We start from the raw sequence: 21366 nt of genomic DNA on the forward strand, positions 1-21366 counted from the left end.
TTTATCCAATGTTCAGATTTCTTTTCTGGAAATGTACGCAAATTAGCGCATATTTGACTAGATAATGCATCATTTCCATGTTTAAACATAACATTTCAGAAAACTTGAAATACAAAGCGTTAGCTTTCTGGCTAGTCAGAAAGCTAACGCTATGCTAGCAAGATCAAAGTCAATAACATTATGTACAGTTGGCAATCAGTAAAAATAATTTGACAGTATGTTCAGTCCTTCCAGAATTTCGCAGCCTTTTTTTTAGATTGTTGCTGCCCAAAATGCCTGATTTTGCAGCAGCTTTTGTAAAAGATTTCGATAAAAGTTGCGATGTCGGTTTGTTGCAATGAAGTTGTGGGAGACAGAAGAAAAACTTTTTTTTGTATAGTTCTTTAAAAATAAAAAGGAAACTACTCTGGGCGGAGATTTCCTAGTAACCTTACCAAAAAGGCTCAGGATGCTGCAAATGTTGGTATAATATGAAAATGGCTGGTGGATTTAAGACAAAAAATTATAATTTATTTATTGATATCAAATTTGAACATGTGTGTCAGTGGCTTGTTGATCTTTACATTGTTAGTTAATTTCCTATCCTGGGCTGGGACACACATTCATACGGTTTGATAAAGTACTTACTGGACTAACGAGCGTAGCTGTCCTCAATTTAGGTCATTGTGTCGTCTTATGTGTGTTTTTTCCTGCATCCACCGTGTGTTTGTGTGTGTGCGCGTCAGGAGCGGGGGGAACTGTATGAGCAGCAGCCCCGCCCCCGCCTGCTGCAGACAGCCGACAGGATTGAAACAGCAGCCGTTGACTTTAGAGTGAAAAAACGTTAGAGCGTACATTGATGTAAAAATGTATACAGGTTGGCAGGACGGTCTGAAATGTTTTGCACGGTCTGTACATTTTGTTGGTAAATGTGAGATGTTCAAGTCTCGTCTTCGTATCGGAAACAAGCTCTCTCTCACTCCCGCTTGGTCAGTGGCTCTCAGAGTCACATTATAGGCTACTGACATAAAGTCTGGCACATGGGACTGCTAGGATTGGTTATAGTCGCGGGAAACTCCGGTTATTGGTCAAATTTGAGGAAAAGTCACGGTGATTGGTTCAATTTGCGTGAATTGGCGATCGCGACAACGCAAAATCCTGGAGGGACTGTATGTTGAACATCAAGACAAGCTAGCTATCCAGGCATGTCATTGTCCCCAAAACAATGTAACGACTTTTACGAACAAATTTAACAGTGAACGGGATGTGAGATAACGTTATTCGCTGTGAAACAAAGTCAGTCCAGAGGGCCAGTAGAACTTACTTCTTGCAGCTTGTGTGTTAGCGCTAGAGTCATAGTGAGAGAAACAAAGTGTCTCCCCTGTGTTTTCTAACCAAGGTGGGAAATCTGTAGCAGGAAAAGTTAACCCTCTCCTTGATTTCATGTTGTTTCTGGAGAAGGAGAACCAGGAAATGAGTCGGCATGCGTCGCTGCGACGTGTAGTTACATTTTTCGAGAGGTGCACGTCAGGCTACAGCGTAGGTTCCGGCGTAGACGCAGAGGGTTCTGCGGGGGTACGCCGTTGATTCGACGCAGAAGCATAAAATGGCCTTAACACAGGCTGTTTCCGGTGATACGCTGAAATCTGTGACCCGTCAGAATGTGTTACCGTAGCGCCGTCTACCTGCCGTAAATCATTATGTGATTTTGCGGCTGAAATCGGACCCGGGCAGAGTCATCAATAAAAACTATATAAAAACAGCGTTCTTTTCACTGGTAGTCTCATTTCCTGTTACAGGGTCACTTATGATCATCGGATGGAACATTACACCGTTTCAGAAACATTAAAACGTTATATATAGTCACTTTAAATAGCTTTCTAATTCTGCGGCAGCTCTGCACGTTGGCTGTTCTGACGAAATGTGGCAGGGTGCCATCACAGTCTACTTACCCAACCCAATAGCAGTAGAATTAACTCAGTGATGTTACAGTATTTAGCATTAGCCATTAGCTACAGTAATCTTACCATCATCAATATATGACTTGCTGGAGAGAAAGGAAACACATCTCTGCATCACCTTCATCTAGTGCAGAAGAAGCAGATCTATCACTGAACTGTTAAGTTCATGACTGGATGTAGCAGGTCAAATGAAATGAGATTACAATTTATGAAATGTTTTACTACCTTTTTATACCTCAAGCTGTCAAACTGCAGGAGAAACATGTCAGCAAAATCAAGCCCAGATTTAATGAGTCAGATATTTGGAACAATTTCTCAGTACATTTTGTCAGTCATAAAGTGTTCTAGTAACCACAAAGAAAAAAAAACACACATCAGGAAGTGGATTTCCTTCATAATTTAAAGAAAACAATTATAAGTTATAGAACTAAATCAGTGTGCATCATCAGCAATAATCAATCTTCAATGCTATTAATGTTCTGAGTTCAGCCATGGTCAGATTTACAATCTAATTGACTCCTCATTACAGACTCTTACAACAGAATTTACTTGGATAGAAAACAAATCAAATAAATAAATACATGTTGGTTGGTATTGCAACTAGATATCTAGGATATGATATAAACCCTTAGTTATAAAATGGTTGTTTTTTTTTAAACGGCTTCACTGCGTCAGCCTGTCTGTTCCTATGGTTACATTCAGACCACTGTGACACCTCACTGTTAGCTGCGGCTACATGCTAGCTGCTGGGACTCAAAGCTACTAGCACAGAGTGACAATCATGCTGCATTCAGGTCTGATGGGAATCTTTGTTAAACCGATTCCTTTGTAAAAATGCAACAGCTGAAAATACATTGAAGTCATCAATATGTCCTGATTTATACAGTACACTTTAATTTCTCCAGACTCGGTTGTAGTGTTGCCCTCCAGATGTAACAGGCTTCCACTATTTCAAAAATCCTGAACTGACAAATGTAATCCATCATCCATCCATTTTCATCACCATAATTATAGTTTCAAATAATATTTTCTCTTTTTTCCATGCCTGCACTGTTAGTGAGCATGAATGGAAGGCTAAATGACACTTGGATGTCGAATTTTCAGATGCATAATAATCTTTTCTCATTCATCTCTGGAAGAATGACACTGCAGCGGCTGTGGTGTTTTACAGTCATTATAAAACTACACGTCTAATTTAAATTGATGGATAATGCTATTATATCATGGCAGCAATAGCTATGTTGTGGGCTGTTTTTCAGGGATTTGTAAAAAAACAATGGAAGCCTATGACTTCAGGAACTAAAGCTGAAGCTGTATTAATTATGTGTGCATTGTGGAAAAATGAATAATAGCAGTATTATTATTTTTTAAACACAAGAACTTCATGAACCTCATACAATTTACTACAGTCGTCCACAGACTTTAGCCAGTGGTATTGTTCTTCCGTGATAATTCAAGAGCCAAAATTGTAGAATGACTTGATGGAAATTCTTCATTTTTTCACTTAACATTCTCTTTCTCTACACTTGACTTTAGCCATTTCCTTGATAATGATGCCAAAATTAGAGCCAGGTCTATCAAGAACACTGACTTCCCAAATACTATTTGCCATCCTCATAAAGTAGCGTAACATAGAAGCTGCTGTGCTCCATCTGCTGCACAAGAAGCATGTCACCTCCAAAGCAATGAGATTATACATTTCCCTAACGTCATGTGTGTCAGAAACAGTGTTAATACATTCAGTTATCAATCATAATCTGGACAAAAGCTTGCATAAAATATAAAGTAGCTGGTTCCAACATTGAAAAAACTACTTTGCTTTTTTGACCTATGTTGCCTTTCAGATTCATTCTAAAACAATCCATTTAAATGTATGCAGTTTTTAGGATTTACATGTCATTTACATTTTCTCTTCGGTACAGAACAAATTCACAAGTGGTCCAAAACCCATCACACCAGCCATGTACTTTCTCCACTGGGGAAAAACACTTGCTTGATGTAAGAATTATATTAATGCCTAATCTGAATGAATTTGGAGTTTAAATATGAAAGCGAAATCAACTAAAATAAAATGCACAACTAAACCAAACGTACTGTCCATTATATGATCATCTTCATTTCTTGCCAATTTACTGAGAGGTAGTTTTTTTAAATCAGCATACTTTGGGCCGCAGAACTTGAAGCTCTGCGCTATGCAATTCTTCTTTTTCCTCTTTGCTAAACGTTTGTGAATGAAACTGCACAAAAACAGAGTGGAACAGGTAGCCCTATATGGCAGTTTTAGCAGTGTTGATTATGCTAATTTTTTTATCTCACAAGCACACACCTCCTCAAGGACAGGTGACATTCATTAGACTGAAATGAGCCATTTACGTCAAGTTTGTGCAGATGGTGACTCGGACTTGGAACACATACAAGCAAAAGAAAAGTATGGATTAAGGATATATATATATATGAGGCCCAATGTGTTGTTGTCTTGTTCATGTTACTCATAAAATGGAGAGCAAAAAAACACATCTAGTATGAGCCACAGAGAACCAGATCTAGTTGAATCGTGACACTTGGACATTCTGGACAATGTATCAAGTCAACTGATTTGCAGAACAGCTCCCATGTACCTTTGTCATTAGTTGCTGGCAAATGTTACTATTGATGTTTGTGAGTGGTCTTGTGTTCGCCTCATAATAACGCCCCCCTGTGTCACTTCCTACAAGTGTTTGTCCCACTGGCGAACGTGAAGCAGCTGTCCAATAGGAAATCAGCAGGACTGTCCTGGCATCTGTGACAGGCTGAGGGCAGTGCTTCGCCTCCTCCCGCCACCAATCAGTAGTCACCATCCGTCAGTGCAGTTATCATAGCTCGTTTTACATAGGCTGCTTCTCATGTCGCTTCTTTGATAGCTCCTCGCTTCTCGGCTGAACCGGAAGTGGTTCTGTCCCTCCTTCGTGAAGGCCGTCTCAAAGCCCTTTTGTCCACCCAGAGGAGCGAGCATCGAGGAGGGATCGCCGTGGAGCCATAGGCGAGGATACAGAGAGCAGCCTTCCTGGAAGGAGTTGCTAACTCCGCCCAAACAGCTGACAAATTAATGTAACGCATCAGAGGAAAGGACGTCTCATCCCTCTGAAACACCTTTCCTTGGTTCCTCTCTCCTCCCATGATTTCCTCACGTCTCTCCCGTGCCTCCTCGGTGGGAGGGACTAAGACACGAGGCAAGTGGAGGAGTCGAGGAGGCAATTTAAGCAACATGAGAAGCAGCCATGGTTCCACTTTAAAACCTCCTTCTTTGCACTGACTTTGGTTTTAAAGACATTTCAGATGTGTCACACCTTTGATTAAAATCTATGAACATTACTAATATTCGGTAGCACAGTCTCTCTCACAGTGCAGTGATTTGTATTTGTTTGTCGAGACTTTCTAGTAAGATTTATTGGTTGTCATGAAAATTGTAAAAAATCAATCTCCACAGTTTCATACTTTCCAGACAGTATAGGAACCCAATCACCTGTTCCTATTCTTCAGTGCAGTATGAGGATTTTGACTGGTCAGCTGGTAGGTGGAGCTACGCAGCCACGTGGCCAATCAGGTATATGTTGTCATAGAGGTGGCCTACAAAGTCGTCTGAGACATTATGTGCTGCTTGGCGAGTGTTCCTGATAAACTCCCTCTTGGACATTTTGTTTTTGACGTGGGGGCTGGTCAGGTCGATGGACAGCAGGATCAGACTGTAGCACAGCACATACACCGCATCTGCAGAGAGACGATAGTAGGCCGTGATCAGCTTTCACACAGAGCTCAGCTGTGTGCGGCACTAAAGAGAAAAAGGTTATTAGCGTTCAAACTGAGAAGTCAAAGCCCCACTAGAGTCCCGTATAGGCTGAAGTTGCTCTGGTCAGAGAAAGACAACCCTGTCATTGATATCAAGCATGTTTTATACAGTCAGGACTTGCTTCACACTACAGAACAATGCATGGTACATCAAATTCAACCCCTTAAAAAGGTCCAATATGTAATATATTTACTGTAATAAATCCAAAAATGACCCCAATTCGTCATCAGATATAAAGGAAACACACTAAGTTGAAGTACCATCTTTTCTGACAACAATGTTAATGCCAGTATTTTCTCCTTTTGAAATTTCCGTTCCGTGACGGAATTTCAGCTCGTGTTTTGGCCTGTGTGTTGTTATCAACTGCCCAGTTTGACAGCCAGGCCGGGTTGCCAGATATACCTGTAAAAACATAAACCCAGCGTGCTACAGCTGTAACGTTAGTACAGCCATGGAAGCAGCAAACAAACAAACAGGAGATAGATTCTATTAGGCCTAAAAAAACTGCATGTTTCTAACAGTTGTGTGACCAGAGACGTAACAAACCCTGGGTAAATATTGGTGATGTCTTTGAAAGATGGAGACAGCTTAGAGCCCAAAAGGACGCCAAGTTGGCTAATTTCCTCCTGAACAGGTAAGCATTAGCTTCAGGCTAATTTATCACGACAGGGACGGGCATTTTATGTCATTTCAACATTTGTGTACTCGCATTGAATTATATAGCTAGAGTACTCGAGTTGGTTACTCACAAAAACAACTGAGACAGTAAAGTGATCCAGACTGGTCCTGGCTAAAACCGCCATGCTAACCCTGCTAACGTTACCTGGGGACCAGGCAAGCGGGCCACGACTGTTTACAATGTGTAGCCTGTTCAGTGGCCGTAGCCGACAACGGTGAGTTATTTTAAGCCAAGAGAGGGGGGCTGTAAATCAGGAAGATCGTTAGTTTGGAGTGTGTTTAGCGATTGTTAATTGCTTAATTCTAAGCCAATAAAGTATGTTCAGTTGGAGAGGACGGCAAGGTAGTGGTATTTTTAGCGGTTCCTATCATAATTCTAAGCCTAGGAAGTGCGTCTGTCTGGCGGGTGGAGAGGACAGCGAGGTTGTTGTGTTTTTAGCGGTCCCTACCGTAATTCTAAGCAGAAAAAGTGTGTCTGTCAGTTGGGTACAGAGCTCCACGTGAGCACGCGCTTTTATGACAACATAGCCAGCATCTAATGTTAGCTATTCCGCTGTGCTGTGAAGTAATGTCTGGCTATGTGAGAATAAGCGTCTAGCAACGTTGTTGTGGATGCTCCGGTCTCAACCTGGCAACCTCCGTGAACTTCGAGTCTGGGGAGGAGGGGGTGGGGAAGACAACTCTCTCCAGTATTTTGAATTTGTACTGCAGTAACTATTTTAAATACTAGCTGTCAGTATTATATATTGCACCTTTAACCCTCTAAGGACAAAAGATGCATCAGCGAGTCCAAGCGATGTTTGACAATACTCCTACTCAAAAAGCGCTATTACAAAATTTCATTTTAGACATTTATTTACTATTTTCTTCATATATTACCCAACTTTTATGAACCCAAGACTTTTGTAACCTCATTTCAAGCACCAAAACAATTATCTGTAGGTGTGTCTTCACAAGAGATTTGAGAAATATTTCCGCTTTAGGGCCAAATTATCTCTTTATGCATTGCTCTGGAACAATTTTGGGCCTCACTATACAGAAAGCAGTATACGTTTTTTTTCTGGACATTTTGATATGAAACACATGGGGATCAGTTTTATGCAAACACCCTTAAAAGTAGAAGATATCTAAAAATTACCGTAGACCCTAGAGGGTTAAACCAAAATATGAATGCGTGAGGAACCACCATAAAGGCAGAGAAAAGGTCTGTACATAAGACTTATTATTTCAAATTATATCTAAACAGGATGAATGAGAAATATAAATGTATACTGTGCTACTAATAAAGTCTAAGCTGTTCTCCACTGCTGTGCCCAATACTTTCCAAAGGGGATGGAAGGGGCAGAATAGAAGTGAAATAAAAGGGCTGATTTCAGAAAGGCAGCCACCCATCCATCTCTAGCCTTGGGCTCAAAACCATTACACTAATCCTTCTAATCATATGAGAAGCTCCAAGGAGTTAACAGTAACAGAGTCAGGGATTGGTTTCTGTATGGTCTGCTGACATTAACAAAGCCCTTAGTTGCTTAATGCATGGCCTATTGAAAATACTGAAGCCAGGGATTACTTGAAAATAAAACCTTGACGGTTTCCCCCTCATTTTGTGGTTGGGCCAATGGGTCAGAAGTGTAGCAGCTTCAAAATCATTTCTTCTATTACTAGAGTTTTTGGCGTTCTAGCTGCAGTGCTGATGTCTGGTTCAAGTTTAATGACTCTGCCTTGAAATGTACTGAATGTATTTATGTTCAACAGAGGATAACGCCTCTTTCATTTGGGACAGTCCATGAGCTTTCCTCTAGCGCCACCTTAAGGTCATATTGTCACCGTACACAACCGTGAGCACAAACGGTGTGCAAATGTATCATTCTAGTTTACCACAGATGTATTGCACTTTTGTATATGTTGTATATGTAACAAGAAATTGCAGGATAGAAAAGCCCAAAATATGTTCAATGTAACATAGGAATAGTGTCACCAGTAAGGGATAAGAAATTTATTTTTCAACTCTAAAATGTAAAATGTCTCCCTCAGCAAATATCGTGGTCACAAATCCTGTACCTTATTATGTTTTTTCAATAATTTTTTTTTTAATTCATTATCATATTCTTTTTTGTTGTTGTTGTTGTTGATAGAAATAAATGTTGCCCAATATATTGTTATATCTTAAAACATTAAACAATTATACTGGCATGACATGTACTGTGTACATTTAGGCCCCCAGAAGTTGAATTATCTTGACTGTGAAAGTACACAACATATTTCAGAATCTGATGGAAAGATTACAATGAAATGTACTAAGCATGCTTCCGTTATCACAAACCATTTTGGTTATTACATGACATTTCCTCTGGTGCTACTCTTTGGTCACCTTATCAAGACTTTAATCTTCTGCTATTCTTGCACCTAAAAGTTCTATATTATATACCAGGGGTCTTCAACATTTATTAAGCTAAGGACCCCTTAACTGAAAGAGAGACGGAACAGGGACCCCCTGCTACATATATTGTATAAAATGAAGTTGCATATTAACCTGGGCCTACAATAACGTGTAGGGCAGCCTAAAGCCTTTATACATACCTTTTTAGTGCATAGAATACTAAGCTATTAAAATAATAATTGTTGTTTTAGATGAGTACCTTACCTATAGGCCAGTAGCCCATCATCAGTGGGGATTTATATTTGCAAATAATATGTTGGATTCATGTTAAGACATTTTAATTTTTGAAAGAACTTTCAAAAATTACATTCTAATTTATAACTCTTCTCTTTAAAAGGTGCCCTGCCACACATATTTCATTACTCTGTGGTAATGTCTGAAGTTCTACCATGAACTCTGTAACATTTTTTGTGGAAAAAATGCCTTGGTTACCTTGTTTCAAGCCATTCTAGCATGGTATAGAAAGCCTGCGGGAAGACTCAGCTTGATTTCTGCCAGTTCTCATTAATATTCACCGAGCTAAGCTGCTTGACTCTGATTGGCTAACAGCTAGCCAATGAGAGCCTGGCTATCAGCATCCTTTACCCAGTGCAACTGGGCGAGCTCATGAATAGTAATGAGCTCAGGCAACACCATGTCAGACTGACCAGCTTTTGTAATTGGTCTGATTTCTCCGCTTATTTCTGTTCAGTGGCTAGAGCTGACAGAGGAAAGCAGTTCATTTTCACATTCACGACATAACACAAACACATATGGACCTAACATATTTAAAAAAAAATGCAAGTAAAAACGGTTTTGTGTGGCAGGGCACCTTTAACTTTATATAATATAGACATTATAATAGTTGCTTAACGTTTGATTACATCAGGTATGTATACCTGTTATGAATGTCCTTCTGGTGGATCTTCTTAGTCTCACTGAATCTATTAAACCTAATACTTAAAGCAGGGCTGTAGTCAAGTCCACCTTTTGTTGAGTCCAAGACAAGTCCAAGACCAGGACTAGTTGAGATCGAGGCAAGACCGACTCCAAATGAGAGACAGTCAACACCGAGAAAGAATCCTCTTCAAGACTCCCTTACCTGTTCATAATTTATGTGATGTGAAATATATCTTCTACTTTACGATGATAATTTTGCTTTATTTTTTGTAATAATCAAAAAGCAAGTGCAGAGTAACACACTATAGGATCACATTAGGCCATATTATTTACTTAAAATGGAAATGTTCCCATTCTTGAACTTATTACTTGTCCTGAAGAATCCATAGTACAAAGTGCTCGCTGACATCGTTTCTGTGGCCTAAATGAGAAGGATTGATACCTGATGATTGAGCTATATGATGCAGCCAGGCGTATACCAGGCAACTTTATTTTACATCTTAATTTATCTATAACATTATTATTTTCATAATGGTAGTCCCTCTTATTTTGTTAGTATATCTCTTTGTTGTTGTTTTGTTTTACCTTTTTGTTTGTGTAATTGACTCAATGTCATTGTAAATGAGGGTCACCCCCAAATGATCTAACGGGTATAAATAAAAGATGGAATTAATGAATGAATGTTTAAAATCAATCTATAATTTTGTCTGATATTTCATATTGTAATTTTACTCTGTTGGCCTATTCTGTACACACATCTATTGCACGTCTGTCTGTCCAGGGAGAGGGATCTCTCAGATGATGCTCCTGAGGTTTCTTTCATATTTTTGCCTCTTGAAGGCTTTTTATGGAGTTTTTCCTTCTCTAAATCGAGAGTCTAAGGACAGAGGATGTCATTTGCTGTACAGATTTTAAAGCCCCCTGAGGCAAGTTTGTGAAGTTTGTGAGCTTTTCAAGTTAAACTGGCTTGGCTGGACTTGACTAAACTTAAATGATGAAATTAGTTACAATCACAACAAAGTATCCTTAGTTTTTGCACAGATTTTTTAGTCGGGACAGACTAGACTTTATACCAGCAGACATTTTTGTTGTTTGCTACCAAGCACCATTTTTCACAAGTCTGCCTACAACTACTATGTAAGTATTTAATTAATACCAATAAGCCTAGAACCAGAACTACAAAAACCTTTTGTGAACATACAGTATGTGTTCTGTATTTATGTATGTGTGTGTGTGTGGTGTGTGTGTGTGTGTGTACTAACCAGGACTGAGGCCCAGGTCTCTCACAAGACCAGGGTTACAGGTACAAAACCTGTGGCTGAACTTGGTGATGAGGGTTTCCAGATACTCTCCTCTCTCCTCTGGCGCGTGGATGTGTCTGAAGAAATCCCGCAGAGCGTTGGGTAGAAACTGGTTACTGAAGTTATGGAGGGTCACCAACTCGTCCAGGACATCCCGCCTGCACACACATACATAAATACAGACTAAATGGCATGACAGACGCGACCATTTTTTTTTATTTGTACAGTGTAAGGAAAGTTACGGAATTACGAAATTTGGAATTCTAATTACAGGGAACCAATAAAAATATATTTAATATCGTAGACACAATAAATAAACACCACTCTCATGAAATAATAAAAAATAAAAAAGTCTAATCATTTCAGGGCATGGTTGTAGACCTTCTTAAGGCAATACAGAAGTATCAAATGAGTTGTTGTCACAGAAGTATCAATTGTAAAAATGTAAACTTTTCATTATCACAAACTGTTGTGGAAGTCAAGTGGTGAGTTTGTGGGTATTTTGTATTTCTGTGTTAACCTTTCATCCAGGTAAACCCTCAGCATCTTCCAGTTGAGCCGTCTAGTGTAGAAGATGAATTTAGCCAGCTCTGTCGGATGATCCACTAGTATACCTTTAGACATGAAATACCCGATACCCTACACACACACACACACACACACACACACACACACACACACACACACACACACACACACACACACACACACACACACACAGAGAGAGAATCATATCTTCTGAGTGTACATGTACGGCTAACAGTTTCTTAATCCATCCAGACATACACACACACTGTCATGTGTAAAAACATCAGAGGTTAAGAATAATGACATCATCAAATACATAATTTTGTCATGACATCGTTCCAGACACCAACATGTGCACACACTCCACGGGCACACGCGCACGCACACAGTGAGGTAGTGTGTGTTTGGCCACGTTTACCTCCTGTGAGTTGGAATTGAATGTCAGGCTGCCTTCATCTAGTTGGAGATATAGTCTTCTGTATGAGAAACCAGCAGGTAGTCTTCTGTTGTAGATGGAGCAGTGTCCCCATGTGGACTTACACAGCCTGATGGATACACACAGGGGTTATAGAAGTAAATAAAAAGTACACAATACTGCATACATGTGGAGATGGGTGGTGATGGCGCAGTGGATATGACACATGCCTTTGGTGTGGGAGATCTGGGTTCAATTCCCACTGCAATACATCAACCAATGTGTCCCTGAGCGAGACACTTAACCCCTAGTTGCTCCAGAGGCGTGTTCCCTCTGATATATATATAGCAATTGTAAGTCACTTTGGATAGAAGCGTCAGCTAAATGACATGTAATGTAATGCTTGTCTGGCAAATTGACAGACAACAATTGACGAAGACAGCATGTTGAGAGAAACAACAACACCTTGAACATTCTGTCTCCTGTAAGTCTACCTGCCATCATTTATTGTGTATACAGTACAGCAGATCAAACAATACAACTGTTCAGAATCATTTATGAACCTGCATCAAATCCCCAACTGATTAGTTTAATCACCACAAAAAGATGACAGAAAGTAGAGTTGAACCTTGTCCTTACCCTTGCCATAGATATTCGTCATTTCCCAGGTCCTGCCACACACAGCCCGCCAGGCACAGATCAGTAGCATTCAGGTACGACAGTATGGTGATGCCTAATTCGGGTGGTAACATCTCCAAATCTATAAAACCGTGCTGTTCCCTACCTACAGTCACCAAGAAAAAGAAGGAGGGATGCAGAATTATACAACAAGTAGATCCGAGAAGGCAGTCTGATTGGTCAACTAGACATTTAGAATGTGCTCAAATCTGCATGACAGCACACCCAGAACTGTTTAAGCACCCTATTTGCATCACTTAAAATATTACTCCACTATTTCCATGTCAACATTCCAGTTAAATTAAAAATAGATTTAGATATTTTTTTTTATTAGGGGTGTGAATCTTCACTGGTGTCACAATTCGATTACGATTATCCTGTCAACGATTTGAATCGATTCAGTATCACGATGCATCACGTTTCACATCCTCAATATTATTATATATTGCTACACATGGTTTTCATCAACTAATTCAGATTTTGAACTCCCCTTTTATTGTATCTGCTCTTAAAAAAAGACACTTCCTGAATGTAGGGGGATCCGTTCACAGCAGACAACAGATCTGTGCCACATGTATGTTTAACAATAAAACTGACATATAAAAATGACATATAAAATGATGCCAACAATTATTTCATTAGCTTAGTATTCTATGTACTAATTAGGTATGTATAAAGGTTTTAGGTCGCCCTACATGTTATTGTAAGCCCAGTTTAATATGCAACTTCATATTATACAATATATGTAGTAGGGGGTCCCTGCTCCATCTCACTCAGTTAAGGGGTCCTTAGCTTAAAAAACGTAGTGTTCATTTTGTCACCTATTTTTTATTTAGTCTTAGTCTTGTGCCAAATATCCTTGTTAGTTTTAGTCATATTTAGTCATTCACATGTTTTTTTTAGTCAAGTTTTAGTTGACTAAAAGTCTCGTCATTTTAGTCTAGTTTTAGTCAAAAGAGAACTCAATATATCTTAGTCAAGTTTTAGTCAAAACATTTTAGTCTTTTTTTAAATTAATTATTTCTGAGATTATTTCTGATAACCATTCAGTCAAATAGTTATATAAAAATAAATTATATAAAGTTATATAAATATCGAGCCTCTTCCTTATTTCACCAGTAAATTCCTGTTAAACGACAAAAAGAACCACTGCATGGGAAAATTGTATTTACAATAACATTGAACGCAGCACGAGGCTGGCGAGGCGAGTTTGAAGTGAACGCAACATATGTTTTTCAGACAACGGCAGCTGCAGACTGTCGTACGTCTCCCTGTTGGAATCCTACACAGTTAAATACAGACAAACTTTACACCGTTTAGCTGTCAGCATTTTAACCATGTTTACTCCAGCTGCTAGCTAATGGTAGGCTAACGTTACCTGCTGCCAAATGTAGTGTTAACTAGCATCTCGTGCAGCGATGTTTCAGTTCCCTCTAACGTCCGTTTAGGAGCATCAGAGAGAAGTGCAGGCATTTAAGTGGCACCAAAATCTGCGTTGCTATTCGGTCCGGTAGATAACGGTCGTTAAGGCACCTGTCGGTGCCGTATTAGCACCGGGTCTCGGTACCCAACCCTAGTAACAGCTGAATATTCTATCTCATGATGGAAAAGTAGAGGCGATTGTAGACGAAAATGAAGAGAGATTTTATCTTAGTTTTTATTTTATGCAAAACATTTTAGTCTCGTCTTTTTTCGTCAACAATAATGCATGTTAATTTAGTCTTAGTCAGCGTTTTTGGACATTGGCGCAGTCTCATCATCGTCTCATCTTAGTCATGGAAAAAAAGGTTGTTGACGAAATGAACACTACGTTGAAGACCCCTGGGTTAGACCACGGACCCCCATCTGATAGGATTTTTGCCTCTAGATGTTTTATCACAGAAAGTGTATGAAACCCATGACCAAAACAGTCATATTCTGTCATTGTGTTATTTATGAATGGTATTATAGTGAAAAAAATCATTCTCTTTTTGCTGGGGAACCCCCTGGACACCCCTCAAGGACCCCTGGGGGTCCCGGACCCCACTTTGAAAACCCCTGCAGTGGCACAACAGTGATGCGTCCGTAAGCATCACTGCTGTGCCAATAATATGATATTAAATCACACCCTCTCACGTAATATTGCTTAAAACAAATATTTAAATTTAAATTTCGTGTGACACAGGATTTCTAATGCACTGGTACTAGAATATGGTAGTTTTGAAGCCTTTTGGTTGCATTCTTCTCCACGTCCTCCCTGACTTGTAGCCACTTTCCAGTAGATGACAGTGAGGTTCCATCCGCCCAGCCCAAAGATGAGTTAGAGAGAAGTGCAGAGCTTTTCACAAATATAAGTTTCTTTTCCTTTAGGTTTGCCTGTTTTACTTGTATTTTGAAGAACTGGCAAGGATGAACAAGAGCTCAAAAAGACAGACTGCATCATGTCTTCTGCTGAACACACCACAAAGATCAGACAGCTCTCTGTCACTAGCTGCCTCAAAATTTGTGTTCGATGTGTGGACGGACACTTTGCAAAAAGTGCAAGTGATGGTTAGCCACTCATGGCTGTTGACTTGATGCATCATACTGACCAATTAAGAATGGGGACCCCTGTGCCTTGGTGGAGGGGTTGAGCTTGGTTTAGATTTAATCTATTATATCAGCCATTGCAAGAGTTGAAATGCCGCAGGCAACGCTTTGCCTCCACCTCCCCAGCCTCCACCTTCCTAGTTCAGAGTCCTAACATGACTCAAAGTTTAAAATGGTTTTCAGTGTCCTTCTTTTGGCTCACCCTATTATACCCAAGGGGGTTTCTGCATGGTGCTCCCTGTTTCAGCTTAGCATGCTGCTCGGCTGCTCCAGGGAGCATTATCCAGAGCGGAGCCATCAGCGCCAAGCATAACTGTGTTTCCATTTGTTGCAATAAATGGTTAAATGTATGACGAGAGTGTTCCTGACTGAACTACTGTTCTGTCAGATCGTTTATAGATCTTGAAGAAAGAGAGAAAGAAAACTTTCTCTTGGCAGCGATAGAGGCAGTGATGTTACTGTTTCCTGTACGGGACTCTCAAACCGCCTCAGACCGACTGACAAGTCTGATTGCTGGTTACATGACTGGCCACCGCAGCGTGACGTTGGGTTGCGTTTCTCCAAAAGTTGAGTCAGTCTCAACTTTTCGCCACAGGCCCGCTGCGTGTCTTTGCGTGTCCCCCCTGTGGCAAATCTAAACACTCTAACTGGTGTTGAAGCACTTAACTCACCACAATGAATTCAAATGAAGGCTGCAAAAATGCATGAAACATGTTTATCATCTATCTCTGTTGAAATGTATCATCCTGTGCGTGATACATAATCACGTTATTAAGCCGATAGTTGTCGGTCTCCCCTCTTGTTGCACATGCGATTGGTTATGGCAGATCCAGAGTGGCTTTGGGCAGATCCAATAGTTTTAAACTTCAACAGAGTACCCGCCTTCAAGGAAGTTAACACTTGTCAATGGAGAGTGGCCAGACTCTCTGTACAAATTAAATATACGAGAGTCTGGTACACGGTGGGTCAGTTGTTAGCCCTTCTGCCTCACATCAAGTTGGCACTGCAGAGTTTCATCCCCGCTCCGAGCAGGTCCATGATAGGTAACTAAAAGGACTACAGCTGAAAATTAGCCGTCTGGCAAACACTGGCGCATTTACAGAAATGTTGATTAATGTGCATTGTCCAAATAAAAAAGAAATCAATTGAAGTGATGGCTTCCTCTGTAGGTAGCAAACCAATCCCTATTTTTTCTAACTGTGCTGACTGTATGCACACGCCATCAGAAATAATGGAAAGTAGAAGGGCAACCTGAAGTACACTGAACAACCCAAATTTCATAATAAGAGCGAGCAAAGTGCTCATGAAGAGAGTTAGTAGTAGCTGTGTGTGTGTGTGTGTGTGTGTGTGTGTGTGTGTGAGTGTGTGTGAGTGTGTGTGTGTTCATACCTCCCATGCGTGTTCTCAGCAGATGGTAGATGTCAGGGCCATGACACTGCTGAGGAACTCTTCTCTGGGGACCTCCATCTCTCCCTATGAACAAACAAACAATCATTCATTACTTGCTTCCTACTATTTAGGAAGTTTCCCAGCATGCATTGTAGTTTAAGATTGATTGAGTTATTGTCATCATTTAACTTAAAGTATTTTATGGATTACAATGGATGGATGGACTCTCATAAAGCTGGGCTGTCTGCAGTAGAATAGCGTAAACATTTTAAAAATTGGTGCTACAAGACCAAAGAAAACGAAGCGGTGGTATTCCCTTTCCCTCAAAACATAGAAAACCTACAACTACCAGAATGCACTGCGATAACAGTCCCACTTGTGGGTGACATAATGTGAGCACTGTCTCGTTTTACAAGTTCATCTGAGAGAATTTCTTTAAACCAATCACCATCATCATCGGCGGCGCTAAGCTCCGCACGGCACCTCCGCAAAATAGCCTCGGGAAGGAACTTGTTTTGGTGGAACATGTGTACGTTCAAAAGTAGTTTTAGTCGTGCAACAGAAAACTCAGATTGGACAGATAGTCTAGCTAGCTGTCTGGATTTACCCTGCACAGATCTGAGGAGCAGTTAACCATAGTCCTCATAAATCCACCAGAGTTTAAAATTCCAACACAAAGAAAGAGGAAGGTTCAAACCTTTATTTTGCTCTATTGGCCTTGCCTCCTTTGTGTAAAACATTTGCATTTTTGCCAACATGGAACATTGTGGCTTACTTGGAGTCACTCAGGATTACATTTAAAGACTTACGAGAAAAGCTTGGATGCGAAAATTCTAGGAGCATAGCAACAAGAAAGAGACACATTGCTGGAGCTAAACAACAACAAGACAAACTGAAACACAGGAGCAAGAATGATAGTCAGGTGGGGTCAAATGTATAGCAGACAAACTAAGTACTGTACTTAAGTACAAATTTGAGGTACTTGTACTTTACTTGAGTCTTTTCTTTTCATGCCACTTTCTACTTTTTACTCCGTTACATTCATCTGACAGCTTTACTTACTAGTTACTTTACAAATTAAGATGTTTGCACTCAAAACAAGCAGTATAAAGAATTCAATGTTTAATTCTAAATTAAACTAGCCAACAATATAACGGCCTGATTAGCAGATTAAACACTTAGTTGATTGACTGTTTGGATCGTTTCCAGTTTCTAAACTGTGAGGATCTGTCTGCATTGAGTACTTTTACTCCTTTAAGTAAATTTTTCTGATGATACTTACATCCTTTTACTTAAGTTACATTTTCAATGCAGGACTTTTACTTGTAACAGAGTTTTTTTTATGGTGTGGTATTACCTCTACTGAAGTAAAGGATCTGAATACTTTTTCCACCACTGGCTGAGTTCCCACTACAAGACCTTTAAAGTCATCAGATCGCTGTACTGTTCACACTACACAACTTGCTATCTTCTCGTCTTGTTTTCACACTACCTGACTAACCGGCGACACCAGTTTCTGCATTGGGTGGAAACTGCACCGTTTGGGTTGTATTTATTTATTTCATTGTCTCTCCAAAAACATCAGTTTTAAAGAGTGTTGGTCCTTTTTATTGTTCTTTCATAAATGTACACAATGACCTATGCTATTGTGTCTGGTTGAGTCACTCAAGGAACATACTGACAGTGATAATATATGCGAGAAATAACGGTCCCCCACTGTCATTGACTCTCAACCCCCCCCATAGACTGTAGAAACTGATTTGCCCTTCGGGGACAAATAAAGGTATCTGTCTCTGTATTTGTATATGTGGCAAAGTGTGTGGCAATAAATGCTAAAAAAGTAAATTCAGATTCAATCTGTGGAATTAAAAAGTCTAGTCAAACTATTAAATAAATCCATAGTCTTCATTTCATTCACATTAGAGGTGCATAATGCTACCTCAGCAGTCTCATAAATTACATATCCTCAGCCAAAAGTAACATTCATGTTAAAAATGTTCAGATTACCTTGCTCTTGTCCTCCTCCTCCTCGGTCAGCCAGTCGGTCTGCAAGCTCTTCCTGAAGCTGCTGCTGTTGTCTGGGAGGCAGCCTCCACAGTGCTTGACCCATCTATATGACAGCACAGTAACACAGTACAAACAAGTCACTTTGATGATAATATTTTATAATATGCTGTATTACAGTTCACCCATATGTATGGTAATAAATGGCAGATGGTGCCTACACACTCATTGTCCATTTTCTTATTTATACCTCACAGGAAAAGTACTGTTCTGGAACGGTCAGCATTTGACAACTGCTCGTATATCAGTACGTTTACATGCAGTAATGTGATCATACTTATGACGATTTGTTTTTCATAATCCCATTCATGTATTGTGCATGAAGAAATATTTTTATCACATACTGTACATTGGACTAAAACTAATTCTAGTTAAATCTAATCCATGTGTCTGTCAGAAACACTGACTGAATATGATCACAAAAAGGTTATTACATTAATTATACTCTATGTCCACTGTACTGTATTTGTAGGCTGTTACTATAATGAAGACTTAACACCGGTCCATAGTGTCAGGATCCATCACTGTCCAATAACCCTGTAACACCAAGCATCCACATTTCAAGTAAAATATATATTTAATAGTGTTGAACACATGATTTAAACAAGTAAATATCTGCCAAATATACACTGTACCATACCCACCTACCTCAGATATAAGCAACCTGTTTATTAATAATTATTTATTTGCACTTTTGCATTGCCCTATTATTGTCTTACTGCATATAGCTGTTGTATGTATGTATGTGTATGCATGCATGTGTATGTATATATTCACTTTTTTATATACAAACCTATATCTGTACATAGTCGTCAAATATTTGTTTACTTTGTTCAGCCTTGTTGTCCTTATTTTTTAGCCGTATATTCTTTGAGAGCAACATAGGCCAGAGTCAAGTTCCCTGAATGTGTTCACACTTACTTGTACTAACATGTACTAACCACTGGGCAGAATGATTCTCATAATGTAACAATACTTTTGTATCATATGATTCAGACTATCCATAGAAATGTATTTGATTTATCCAATAGTAAGTTAAACAATTCAACACAGGTTTTATACTAAATCTGCCCAACCATTGTAAGTTCTGCTGCTTGAGATGGGGAAAACAGTATATCAAATTGTTAGATTGTAAAGCACTGCTTGTGTCATGTTGAAGCGTATGCGCTGCAGAGAAACCACTTAAAATGGGTCAGGCAAAAAACCTGACTCCTTTTTAAGTCTCAAATAATATGCATAGAAATCCCTAGAACTGTACAACGTTTGATATATTGAATCATGTCTATGAGAGTGTCTTTGTCAATACAAGTAGGTGGTTATGACTTAAACAAAATTGTTTTATTATATGCAGAGAGAGAGAGAGAGAGAGAGAGCAAGAGAGAGATTAAGAGGAAAATCTAAATTGTTCTGTTTGTATGTTTAAGTTAAACTTGACCTATTTTCATTTATAAATTTGATTACAATGTTGCAAATGCTACACAGCTACACATTTCTTTATTCTAGTAGATCTTTATGTATTGTACGTACATGTTTTTGGTTTTTATTTCACACTTGCTTTGGCAATGTAAAGATATGTTCCCAATGCCAATAAAGCCCCTTTGAATTAATTTAATTGAGAGAGAGAGAGAGAGAGAGACCTGTAATTTCACATTTTGTTAGTGTAATTAACCAGTAATAATACAAGCTTTGGGTTGGCTTTTTTTTTTAAATGACCTGTGGTAGTTATACAGGTTTATGATGTTATTATTGCACAGTGCTTACAATATGGCAGACATCAGTGAAGTGTAACTGAAAAATCAGATAACCGCGTGTGACATTATATACCAACCACTGACTTTCAGTATGCATATGCCCCTGCTGACAAAAATGAACGTTAGCATCACAGAAATAAAGGCACCTTTCTACTCAAAGCATTGTCAGAATTCTTTGCTGACTAACTTCAAGATTAGCTACATATATGTTAGTCGACTTATAAGTGTGTACCAATAAACAAAGCAGTAATACTGCCCGGTCTTTTTTAATAAACTGCCCCGTCTTCATTTCCCTTTCAGCCTGTCTAACGTCAGCTGTGTTGCATAAACTAATTCTATTACACTGTTGTAAACATCAACGTTGGAAGTTCGAGCAAGCAAGGTAGTTTGACCTTTAGTCCCGCCCTACCTTCTATATCATTGGTCAGACATATCACAACAGCATTCAAAATGGAACGTCATTGGTTGAACTGGCTATTAGTCACAATATCTTTTAACAAATCCCCGAGTTAGCTTACCGAGCTAGTTTAAGTTGACGAAGACAGTGTCGACCCAAGCAGATAGATTTTGCTGCACTATTAAAGGACATTGGTCTTATTTATTTAAGAAGCATGGTGCAGTATTTCCTAATGATTACGATACAGCGGCGTAACCATGGACTACATAACGTTACCTGAGTTTAGTGAGTCCTCTGACAACCCGACCTGCACACAAGTACAGCTGGAAATGCGGGTTCCTCGCTGTCAAACGTATCCAGTTGTCATTTCATTTAGCCAAGCACAACTAAAATTAGAGCAGTTGCTCCTTAGGTTCAGGGGGAACCCTTCATACCGCGGTCTATCATCTGTTTGACACCATGGATGTATTTTTACACACTCCTCCTCCTCCTGTCACCTCTGCCCCTCCCCTGTT

At 39.5% G+C, this 21366-nt stretch overlaps 1 protein-coding gene across 1 annotated transcript; it reads right to left on the minus strand.

The window, feature by feature from the left end:
* Positions 1–2139: 2139 nt before the first annotated feature.
* On the minus strand, positions 2140–21351 carry fbxo8 (F-box protein 8). Its single transcript, XM_039804245.1, has 8 exons — positions 21128–21351; positions 18647–18749; positions 16640–16723; positions 12644–12788; positions 12008–12134; positions 11582–11700; positions 11023–11219; positions 2140–5687 (listed from the first exon to the last, which is right to left on the minus strand). The coding sequence occupies exons 2-8, from the start codon at positions 18747–18749 to the stop codon at positions 5500–5502; spliced, it is 963 nt and encodes a 320-aa protein (XP_039660179.1). The 5' UTR covers positions 21128–21351; the 3' UTR covers positions 2140–5499.
* Positions 21352–21366: the final 15 nt, after the last annotated feature.

This window comes from Perca fluviatilis, chromosome 1, assembly GCF_010015445.1.
Source record: "Perca fluviatilis chromosome 1, GENO_Pfluv_1.0, whole genome shotgun sequence".
Taxonomy (NCBI): Eukaryota; Metazoa; Chordata; class Actinopteri; order Perciformes; family Percidae; genus Perca; species Perca fluviatilis.

Coding starts and splice junctions, on each gene's coding strand:
- fbxo8 (XM_039804245.1), bottom strand. CDS start 18,749: ATGGGTCAAGCACTGTGGAGGCTGCCTCCCAGACAACAGCAGCAGCTT. Junction 11,701..12,007: donor TCAATTCCAACTCACAGGAG/GTAAACGTGGCC, acceptor GTGTGTGTGTAG/GGTATCGGGTATTTCATGTC. Junction 11,220..11,581: donor AGGGTTTACCTGGATGAAAG/GTTAACACAGAA, acceptor ATGTGTGTGCAG/GCGGGATGTCCTGGACGAGT.